This window comes from Pangasianodon hypophthalmus, chromosome 6 (genome assembly GCF_027358585.1).
Source record: "Pangasianodon hypophthalmus isolate fPanHyp1 chromosome 6, fPanHyp1.pri, whole genome shotgun sequence".
NCBI classification, from domain to species: Eukaryota; Metazoa; Chordata; class Actinopteri; order Siluriformes; family Pangasiidae; genus Pangasianodon; species Pangasianodon hypophthalmus.
Window position 1 is genome coordinate 30,994,465 of NC_069715.1, and position 12,500 is coordinate 31,006,964.

At 44.2% G+C, this 12,500-nt stretch overlaps 1 protein-coding gene and 1 long non-coding RNA gene across 2 annotated transcripts in view; both read right to left on the bottom strand.

Annotated features, from left to right (window-relative positions):
- The window catches only part of ppp1r37 (protein phosphatase 1, regulatory subunit 37), a 25,851-nt gene extending 20,153 nt beyond the window's left edge, over positions 1-5,698 (bottom strand). Inside the window, exons 1-3 of the mRNA XM_053234683.1 lie at positions 3,655-5,698; positions 1,199-1,208; positions 458-1,039 (exon numbers count right to left, since the gene is read on the bottom strand). Coding sequence (XP_053090658.1) covers positions 458-1,039; positions 1,199-1,208; positions 3,655-4,410 — 1,348 coding nt within the window. The 5' untranslated portion in view covers positions 4,411-5,698. The remainder of the gene's footprint in view (positions 1-457; positions 1,040-1,198; positions 1,209-3,654) is intronic.
- A 2,023-nt stretch (positions 5,699-7,721) lies between these two features.
- LOC117597590 (uncharacterized) overlaps positions 7,722-12,500 on the bottom strand; it is a 7,085-nt gene continuing 2,306 nt past the window's right edge. The window contains exons 2-3 of the long non-coding RNA XR_004578353.2: positions 9,053-9,423; positions 7,722-8,559 (exon numbers count right to left, since the gene is read on the bottom strand). This is a non-coding gene — a long non-coding RNA (uncharacterized LOC117597590). The remainder of the gene's footprint in view (positions 8,560-9,052; positions 9,424-12,500) is intronic.

Sequence of the window (12,500 nt, forward strand, 5' to 3'; positions counted from 1 at the left end):
TTTCTTATTAATTAAAGAATGACATCATACTTTTTATCCATTTATAGTTACACTTTAGTTTATAGTTTGTCTATTTATAGTTTAACTTTAGTTCAGTTTGTCACCATTTACTGTCTGACACAAAAACGGAAGAAAAACGCATAAGCGTGGTTTTATCTTATCGGGTCGTATTTCTGCAGCTAGTAAATCACGCTGATTAGCACGTTTAACTCGCTAGCTTTAGAAGATAAACATCTGCTACTGTTTCTCATCACAACTAAAACACGCTGACCAGGCCACGCCCACAAGAGACAACACGAACAGTTGGTACACGCCCACAAAATACAAACTACAAGTGACATGGGAGACTTTTCACTTACTAATGTGAACAGAGGATGAGGAAGAAGTTCCTGAAAGCTCAATGTGGAACCCATTACATCTCAGTCTCAGCAGAAGGACAATAACTCGAGATATTCACAGAGATCCGACACAGGGCTCCGGCACAGGGATCCGACACAGAGATCCGACACAGAGATCCGACACAGAGATCCGACACAGAGATCCGACACAGGGCTCCGACACAGGGCTCCGACACAGGGATCCGACACAGGGCTCCGACACAGGGCTCCGACACAGGGCTCCGACACAGGGATCCGACACAGGGATCCGACACAGGGCTCCGACACAGGGCTCCGGCACAGCGATCCGGCACAGCGATCCGACACAGAGATCCGACACAGGGCTCCGACACAGGGCTCCGGCACAGGGCTCCGGCACAGGGATCCGACACAGGGCTCCGACACAGAGATCCGGCACAGAGATCCGGCACAGAGATCCGGCACAGGGCTCCGGCACAGAGATCCGGCACAGGGCTCCGGCACAGGGCTCCGGCACAGAGATCCGGCACAGGGCTCCGGCACAGGGCTCCGGCACAGAGATCCGGCACAGGGCTCCGGCACAGGGCTCCGGCACAGAGATCCGGCACAGGGCTCCGGCACAGGGCTCCGGCACAGAGAGCGATCATCAAAGATTGACACAGAGATCAACACTGAGACCTTCTCTGAGATCAGCACAGATCCACACAGAGATCAGCACAGAGATGGACACAGGAAAGTGCTGTAATAGAATCCATGGCCTTTGTGAGCTTCGTGTGAATTAGTAAATAGAGCGAGTTTGTGGCGACAGTTAGATAAAATCTGCCCTCGTTACACAAACAAACCTTCTGCATCCTGGACACATGACACAAAAACAGCTTCCAGCAGGATCATGTGACCAACTTCAATACGAAACACACTTCACACCGCGCTGCTGCAGAACCGAGCGTGACACAGCATCACACGCAGAACACCAGCACGCAAACACGACCTCAGCATTACTGAACACACACACACACACACGACCCTCAGCATTACTGAACACACACACACACACACACACACACACACACACACACACACGACCTCAGCATTACTGAACACACACACACACACACACACACGACCCTCAGCATTACTGAACACACACACACACACACACGACCCTCAGCATTACTGAACACACACACACACACACACACACACACGACCCTCAGCATTACTGAACACACACACACACACACACACACACACACGACCCTCAGCATTACTGAACACACACACACACACACGACCTCAGCATTACTGAACACACACACACACACACACACACACACACACACACACACGACCCTCAGCATTACTGAACACACACACACACACACACACGACCCTCAGCATTACTGAACACACACACACACACACACACACACACACACACGACCTCAGCATTACTGAACACACACACACACACACGACCTCAGCATTACTGAACACACACACACACACACACACACACACACACACACACGACCCTCAGCATTACTGAACACACACACACACACACGACCCTCAGCATTACTGAACACACACACACACACACACACGACCCTCAGCATTACTGAACACACACACACACACGTCCTCAGCATTACTGAACACACACACACGTCCTCAGCATTACTGAACACACACACACACACACACGTCCTCAGCATTACTGAACACACACACACACACACACGTCCTCAGCATTACTGAACACACACACACACACACACGTCCTCAGCATTACTGAACACACACACACGTCCTCAGCATTACTGAACACACACACACACACACACACACGTCCTCAGCATTACTGAACACACACACACACACGTCCTCAGCATTACTGAACACACACACACACACATTTACACACTTTATACACCACCAGCGTCCGCTGGCACTGAAACACTGAGACATAAACACACAAAATCACGCTAGTGATTATTAAACTAAACTAAAATGCAGTCGGAGCGTCGGAACGGCGACGTTTCTGTGTTCAGCTCGTGCTGCTGCTGCTCCAGTAAAATAATCAACACCTTCTGACCAATCAGCAGCAGCGTCGTCTCTAAACTGTGGAATTTATTAATGATTATTCTCCGATAGCGGCGCTCGGCGCTCTCGAGCGAGTCAGAGAGAGAAAGTCGTCATCTCGAGTCTCACACTTGCCTCAACATCCTCTCAAACGAGCCGCACAGGAAACATCAGCGTTTACGTCTAGACAGGTTTCTTTTCCTGTGTTTATTTCTCTCACAGCCACTGAGCAAATTCTCATGATCTGATCTTTAAAATACTCAAACATTTCATTTATAAGATGTTTAATGCTTTAAAGCTCGAGAAATGAACTAAAAACATCTGCGGAACATCTGTTTACATGTGTAAACACTGGGAGATATGAATATTCATAAATATGCAAATTAGACAATAAGAAACTAACAGTTTGATATCACTAGCATTAGCTACACTAGCTAGTTAGCTGCTAGCAAAGTAGCTCACGAGTCTGAGTTCAGGATCAGAGTCTCATTTCCATCCTCACTTTCTCACCAATTTATTTATTTAATTAGCGTTACCGTGACAACCACCATCTCATCGTCCTTAACACTTGGCTGGATAAATATGTTCTGTGGCTGGAAGTGTCTGTGTACTGAATCAATATCCAACAATAATTTGCATATTTGACATGATTGGTTCAAAGCCATGTTGTGACATCACAAACTGACCTTATATATAATATACATATAGCTCCGCCCCAAAACCAGATTAAGACAGAAGAATCGAAAAGTCTGTTTTATAGGGAAAAACATGAACGTTTATAAATCAGAATCAGCAGGTAAGAGAAGTGAAAAAAAGAAGAGTGCAGGTTCTCTCTCCTTCGCTCTCTCTCTCTCTCTCCCTCCCTCGCTCGCTCTCTCTTGCTCTCTCGTTCTCTCTCTCGTTCTCTCTCCCTCGCTCACTCACTCTCTCTCTCTCACCCTCTCTCTTACTCTCTCTCCCTCGCTCACTCATTCTCTCTCCCTCACTCTCTCTCTCTCTCTCACTCTCTCTCCCTCACTCTCACTCTCTCGCCCTCACTCACTCGCTCTCTCTCCCTCGCTTTCTCTCTCTCTCAATCTCTCTCGCTCTCTCTTGCTTTCTCTCTTGCTTTCTCTCTCTCTCTCTCTCTCTCTCGAGGACAGGTAACATGAGATGTTTTCACGGCTTGGCAGCTGCTAAAGTGTATTTTGCTATGAGGGTTAAATGATCCTTAAGCACAGTTGAGAGGAGTGGAAGTGCGAGCTGAACGAGACGAGACATTAATCCGAGACGTCACCTTTCCCAACAGCTCAGGTGTGTTTCCTAAACAGAGGGAAGCTCGGCTCACCTGAGCGTGTGTGTGTGTGTGTGAAATATAAAACAACAACGTGAACTCACCGTGTCTCCACGGGTCCTTTGGTTCCACCGATCCGGACACAATGTCCTCGTCTGAGGGAAACGTGACCCTCTTGGCTCCGGGTTTGGGTCCGACTCCTTCCTGCTGAGCCGGAGACGAGGACGAGGACGGAGCCTCTGCGTTGGTCGAACTCGAGGGATCGGCTTCTGAAGGCTTGTCCGAGTCCTTATCCGTTTCAGACGCTACAGAACCCACACTGCTGCTCTGCTTGAGCACTGTCACCGGGTCCGACTCCAAAACTCCACTTTCGTCCAAACTCAAATCCACACCGATGTCCATGTCCTCGTCGTCGTTCGCACTTCCAGTGGAAAAACGGGATTCCAGATCCTGCGCGCTACTTTCTTCAGGAACGTGCAACGGCACTGAAAGGACGGTTCCATTGTTCTTCTGAGTCGGCGGCTCTTCTTTATCGTTCTTATCCTCGTGTCCCGAGTCCGAAGCTTCCGCATCCTTGTCTATGAGCTTGATGCTATTCCGGAGGACGAGTTCCTCGGAGATGAGCGCTGTGGTGTGGTCATCATCAGACGCTTTCATTCTGGCATTGCATAAATCTAGTGCTTGATTCTCACCGTTCATCTTCTCATGTCATGAACACCACCAACTACTTTATAACTCTGTCCAATAAGTAATATAATATACTCAAGTTTCTAGAGGAGAACTTCAGAGGCTGATGGACGAGTGCAACATGGCAGCGCTCCGAACACAAACCCTAACAACACGGTGCAAATCCTGCAGGCAACTTCATTCCTTCTGCATTCATTCTCATCACACACACAGTCACAATGTCGGATTCTCTCTTCGTCTGGAACATGGGAAAATTTACTTATTTATTTATTTATATATTTATATATAAAGTGCCTGAAACGTCCCTGATTTGACGTCACTTTCCCAGGTCAAGGTTATTGCTCCGTGCGCATTTCCAAAAATACACAAATATCTCTCTCTGAGTCTCTGATTTTCAACAGATGTCTATTTGAGAACTATTTAAAGTCCGTTCTGAACCAAACCCGAAAATTTAAAACTGTATTTTCCAGACAAACTCAGTAGTATTTGGACATTTTGTATTTGTCGGGTGCAATAATAATAATAATAATAATAATAATTACAACAACCGGGATTTGTAATATTTTAAAAGCACACTTATGCTACAATCAGACACTTTTCTCTGTGTGTGTGTGTGTGTGTGTGAGTGTGTGTGTGTGTGTGTGAGCAGTGGATGTGGACCCAGGCTGGCTCGGATGGCAGGCCGAACCTGGGCTGCTCTAGCGCGCGCTCGGAGGACAGGAGCAGCTCGGCATTGTGGTGTTTTCAGAAGGTGATGTCTCCTCACAGCTCTGAGCGCTAACACACCACTTCATTTACATGGAAAGTCCTGAATAAGCAACTCTTTCAGGCCCAGACTGCCAGCTCGCTGAGGAGGGATTTCTCACACACTCCAGCATGTGACCCGGCTGTACAAGTCCACACGCAGATTCCCTTATAAACTCTTTATAAATGTGCACTTTGTCTCATCGCGGAGAGAAAAACACGGGCGTCATTAAGGTCGCTCCTGCTAACGTTTATAGCCTGCTAGCTCCACACACTCACCACCAAACCTCAGCTATAACCGCCGCTCCACACACACACGCGTCCTAGCGCGCAGCTCCCTTCATTTAGGATGAAAACTGTGTTAAATATCTGTTTAAACTCACACACGGAACGGAACACAACACACAAAGCTAACGACACGGACAGCACAAATTCTACCTGTCCTGCTTACTCAAGTCCAGCAAAGCGTCCCGAATACATCCTCCCTCACTAGATCAGCGCACTACCTAGGGCGAGTCTGCTACGCCGTCGCTAGTGCCCTAGCCTCACACTGCGCCGCCATTTTGGATTAAACCCAAACACTGTTTGTTGTTCAGTCGCCGAAACGTCATCACAGCGCCAGGGTGAAGATTTCGCATCAGCACATTCGCGCCTCAAACAGGATTTTGTCGGTTAATATAAATAAATAATTATACAACACGATAGAATTCAGAATTCTAAAAACAAATTTTATTTGTATTATGAGAATAATTTTGAAATCTATTTAAAAATCATTGTAGAGTAAAAAAAAACAAACAAACAAACACAATTTTCATATTTGGCGAATCAGCTATGAACCGATCTTCCGATAATTCTGTCACGTTACATCAGCGCTGATGTGTTCTAAACAGAAACTATTAATTATTAATAGATAGATACAGAGATAGATAGATAGATAGATATTTTGTGCGCTCCATTTATTCAAATAAAAAATAAAAATTAAACACGCTTATAAACACACAGATGAAATATGATTAAGACAAATAGATAAACATTTTTGTCTCTTTTTACATTTGAATCTAAAGCCAAAGAACTGTTCCTCTTATTTACACACCTGAGGAGCACACACACACACACACACACACACACACACACACACACACATGAACATTAATATAGTAATTATATCACTGTATACACACTACTGTCACTTGTTACTGATGTGGTTGTTGTTGTTGTTGTTACTGATGTTGCTGCTGTTGTTGTTGTTATTGTTGTTGTTGTTGCTGCTGTTGTTCATTGCAGTTCTTGTGATTGTTGCTGTAACTCTTCTTGGTGTAACTCTTCTCTTCTTGATACTGTAGGTGGAATCCTTATTTCTTTATATTGTTATTTTTATTTAATCTGTTTATTTTTGCTCCTTTGTGGATTGAGACGTTGTGGTGAGAAGGTTAATGCGCTACATCAGAGGGAGTTTAACGCTCTCAGTTTGGCCACGCTTGGTGAACAGATACGAGGGTAAGGAGCGATCCTAATCATCCCCAGGAAAGACACGAATAAGACCAAGTGCCCCGGACCTGCCCCGGTTCTGGTGACCGGCTCATCCTGACGGAACCACGGCATGCATGAGGAAGGTGAAGGTCAGGTGTAAAATGTCAGTCAGGCAGCAGCAGCTGATGGACAGACTGCAATCTTCTGCGTGTCTTTAAACATATTCTTAGCTTTAAACATATCACTCATCAACATGAAAATCAGCAGCTCCAAGTCCAAGGCTGTGGTTCACTCTCGGAAAAGAGGGAGATGCTTCAGGCAGGTGAGGGGTGAGACCTCTCTGTTCAATCTGTGTCTTTATCCTCACCTGTGATCAGGAGCTCACCCAAAATATTAATCCCTGCAATTCTATTCTATTCTATTCTATTCTATTCTATTCCATACTGCTAACACTAAATTCTAGGTCAGGAGAGAGAACAGAAAAGACCAGCAGGAGATAGAATCCTTTAACAGAGACCCGGACAGTCTGATACGGAGGAGGTGACTGTTTTTCACTTCAGCGCTGTCCCTGGAAACATCAGGAGCTGATGAGGAGAGAATCTCAGAAACTTTACACTCTTACTGAGGACCAACAGCTCCACAATATATTCTACACTGAAACCCTGAAACTACAGTAAACCTTATTAAACTCCTCTTAATGTCAGGTGAAGTTCAGGTGATCATGAATATTAAATATACTGCTCAAATCCATCCTCCTGTGTGTGTGTGTGTGTATGTGTGTGTAAAATATGTGTCCATAGGTTTTATGTGGAAATATATCTGACTTTTTAGAGACACTAGTTAAGGAAACAGCATGTTAAAGTCTGTAATATGATGCAAATGGTTTATCTTTAAACCACAGAGTGTTTAGTTGGTAATAATAATAATAATAATAATACTTGTTAAACTCACACAGTGCACTTGTAAAGCCGATTAATTGTTTTAACCAGTTTTCTGTGACCTTGCACATAAAAATGAAATAAAATAGAAGCTAAAGTCTGGAGTAATCAGGCTGTTTCACACTGGTGGTAGTTTGGGGCAGTTGTTGTCGTTGTTGTCACCGCTGCTCCATCACCAGCAGGGGGCAGCATGTGTGTGTGGTAAAGTTAAACCCCTTCCTGTCTCTGTGTAACTGGTTTTATAATGTGTATAATAAGATATTGGACATAGTTTCTGTGTGAAGGTGTGATTCTTGTGTGCAACTTTTCATCATTTTTCATTAGGAAACCTGTTTTTAAACATTTAATACACAACATTTCAACATTTCGACATTTTGTGGACACAGAAACGATGATGAATTTCAGGGGTTTCAGGATGTGATGTGGTGATTGAGGAGTTTATTTCATTAGCGTGGTGAGAAACACGTCTGAATACTTCATGGTCAGACTGAAAGCACTAACACAGGCTGGTTTTTCTGGAGTTATTTATTGACGTTCTGTTTCCTCCGCCGTTATTAATAACCAGCCACGTTTCTGCCCAGAGAGGCTGCATCCTTTCTGATTAAATTTAACTTCCGTACAATAAAAAGAGACTCAGATAAAACTGAAAATAGAAAAACGGATAACACTTTGTTTTAAGGAACAAAGCATAAAGAGTTAATTAACATTGTTATTATTTTTTTAAAATAGAGCTCAAATTAGATGATTAGAGAAGCTTTATTCACTCTGTATTAGTCTTTATGTTGCTATATAACTGGAGCTCTGTTACGTGAAAATAAATAATAATTCAGTTATTAGTTGTGATATTGTGCAGTAAACATTTTATTAAAACCTTACAAGCAGTTGAACAGGAAGGAATAACCTGAATTCACCTCTTATTAGAATTAATTCTCCACGTTAGAACTTTCGGTTCTAGAGTCGAGTTTCTGCAGTTTCTGTGTTCTGTGTTCTTCAGAGAGAAAGGCGTGAGCTGTGGGAAGAGAACATTAATCAATTAGTCTGTACATTAAATAAATAAATATTAATATGAACAATAAAGATAAGATACTATTATTACCAGTTTTTGCAAACTCTAAACTATAAAACTGTGTAATGATCTCAACCTTAAAGAGTCAAAGCTGAAAGAAAATAAATGATTTTTCCTGATGGATTTCTTTTACATTTGAATTCACATATTTGGCAGAATTAATCATTAATAAATAATAATAAAAAGACTAATAAGATGTGGATTTATGTTATTAATCCATGATTAATAGTTCATAAGCAGGTGTTAATGGAGTGTTTATTGTACATTATCAAAACCAATCATGGAATTATTTTTCATGTTCAGGAAACAGAGGTCAGGTTATAGAGCAATAATATAAGTTTATGAATAAAGATTAATTACAGAGTGAATAAACATTTTATAAATAAACCTTAATTAACTCCTTACACTGCATGTGCTCATTAAAATAAAGCGTTACCAAAGAAATGAGGAAGACGAGAGAGACGGCGAGGTCGAGGTCGAGGTTCAGGAGCGCGATGGAAACCTCCAGGGGAACATCATCAGAGTGACTCAGGTGTGGAAATTCCTTATTTGGCTCCACAGGAAGTTGCAGGTCTGCGTGAACTTCCTGTCAGGTGGGCCGAGGATTTCCCAGAGTAAATCCCACAGTCCATCAGCGTTCCTGTCTGATTTATTTCACAGGATCCGAGCTCGATCCTGTCGTGAGGGAGATTTTCTCTGTTACGCCGTTTCTGTTTTGTTCTCCTCAGGAGATCCACTCGGCCGAATGAAGAGCCGAGCTCTGGAATTTATCTCCTGCATCAGGGAGCTTGGTGTTTTATCAGTTCACTGATCAAAGGGAGAGAGAGAGAGAGAGAGAGAGAGAATAATGTAATCCAAGAAAAGAGTTTTTGGCATAATGGCTGTATGATTGTGTGTGTGTGTGTGTGTGTGTGTGCGTGTGCGAGTCTGTGTGTGTGTGAGTGTGTGTGTGTGAGTGTATGTGTGTGAGTCTGCGTGTGTGTGTGTATACTCGTGTGTGTTCTGATAGGGTTCCTCACTGGAAAAAAAAATAGATTTATTAAAGCAGTGTACGTAAAGCCGACGTGCACCGTTCCTGTTGTCACTTGCATTATAGCAGCTATAAACACTCGTTCCCTCACCAGCCTCTTTATTCTCTCTCTCCAAGTTAATAAGATGAAAAAAAACTGCAGCTTGTTCCGCATGTTACTGAGAAACCGCAAAGAAGAAGCGTAAACTCCTCTGTCCTGAAGACGTCGGAAAACTGAAACTTACAGCTTTACCTCTGACTGGTACAAAGCGCTGACACTGGAGACTCCTTCCATACATGTTACATAAACACATTTCTCCTTACAGAAAACTTCACCACATTGAGTATTTTTAACCGTTTATTATCAGTGGAGCGTGCGCTGCACACGTCCCTGTGAATGAGCTGTTGCTATAGAAACGATAACGCATTAATATAAACCTATCTTCAGTGTGAGGAAGAAAGAAGCCGTGGTTCGTCTCTCACAGCAGCACTGTGAGAAAAACATCAGCCGCTTTTGGATCCAGTGTATTTGGAAGATTGATTCCTTCCCGGAGACGGCGCGCTCCCTCGGCTACGCACTGACGTCTCCATAAAACAGCCAGAGGAAGAAAAAACACCAGCAGAAACACGAGGAAACCTGAAATCCTGCGAGTCGACGGTTCTGGATTTACAGCCACACGGGGACAAACTGCAGCGGGGTGAAGAACTCACACAGACATACTGCTTCTGTTTATATACACCTGCTTTACACACACACACACACACACCTCACACACACCTCACACACTCATACACACACCTCACACACACCTCACACACTCATACACACACCTCACCCACACACTCATACACACACTCACACACACCTCACACACACCTCACACACACACACACACACCTCACACACACCTCACACACTCATACACACACCTCACCCACACACTCATACACACACTCACACACACCTCACACACACCTCACACACATACACACACACCTCACACACTCACACTCATACACACACTCACACACACATACACACACTCACACACACTCATACACACACACTCATACACACACACCTCACACACACACCTCACACACACACTCACACACTCACCTCACACTCACTCACACAGACATACTGCTTCTGTTTATATACACCTGCTTTACACACACACACACACACCTCACACACACCTCACACACATACACACACACTCATACACACACACCTCACACACACACCTCACACACACACCTCACACACACACTCACACAGAGATACTGCTTCTGTTTATATACACCTGCTTTACACACACACACACACACACACACACACACCTCACACACATACACACACACCTCACACACTCACACACACACACTCATACACACACACTCACACACACACACCTCACACACACCTCACACACTCATACACACACTCACACACACACTCACACACTCATACACACACACTCACCTCACACACACCTCACACACTCATACACACACTCACACACACACTCACACACACATACACACACACTCACCTCACACTCACTCACACAGAGATACTGCTTCTGTTTATATACACCTGCTTTACACACACACACACCTCACACACACACACTCATACACACACACTCATACACACACACTCACACACACACACACTCACACACACTCATACACACACACTCATACACACACACTCATACACACACACCTCACACACACACCTCACACTCACTCACACACTCACTCACACAGACATACTGCTTCTGTTTATATACACCTGCTTTACACACACACACACACACACACACACTCACACACACTCATACACACACACTCATACACACACACTCATACACACACTCACAGACACACACACACACACACACCTCACACACATACACACACATACACACGCACCTCACACACTCACACACACACACATACACACACACTCACCTCACACTCACTCACACAGAGATACTGCTTCTGTTTATATACACCTGCTTTACACACACACACACACACACACACCTCACACACACCTCACACACATACACACACACCTCACACACACACATACACACACACCTCACACACTCACACACACACACATACACACACACTCACCTCACACTCACTCACACAGAGATACTGCTTCTGTTTATATACACCTGCTTTACACACACACACACACACACCTCACACACACATACACACACATACACACACACCTCACACACACACTCACACACACACACTCATACACACACACACCTCACACACACACTCACACACACATACACACACACTCACCTCACACTCACTCACACAGAGATACTGCTTCTGTTTATATACACCTGCTTTACACACACACACTCACACACACACACACACACCTCACACACACACTCACACACACACACACTCATACACACACACACACCTCACACACACACAGAGATACTGCTTCTGTTTATATACACCTGCTTTACACACACACTCACACACACACCTCACACAAACACTCACACACACACACACCTCACACACACACTCACACACATACACTCACACAGAGATACTGCTTCTGTTTATATACACCTGCTTTACACACACACACACACACACATCTCACACACACACTCACTCACACATACACTCATTCACACTCACTCACTCACACAGAGATACTGCTTCTGTTTAAATACACCTGCTTTACACACACACACACACACATCTCACACATACTCGCTCACACAGACATACTGCTTCTGTTTAAATACACCTGCTTTACACACACACCTCACACACTCATACACCTCACACACACTCATACACCTCACACACACTC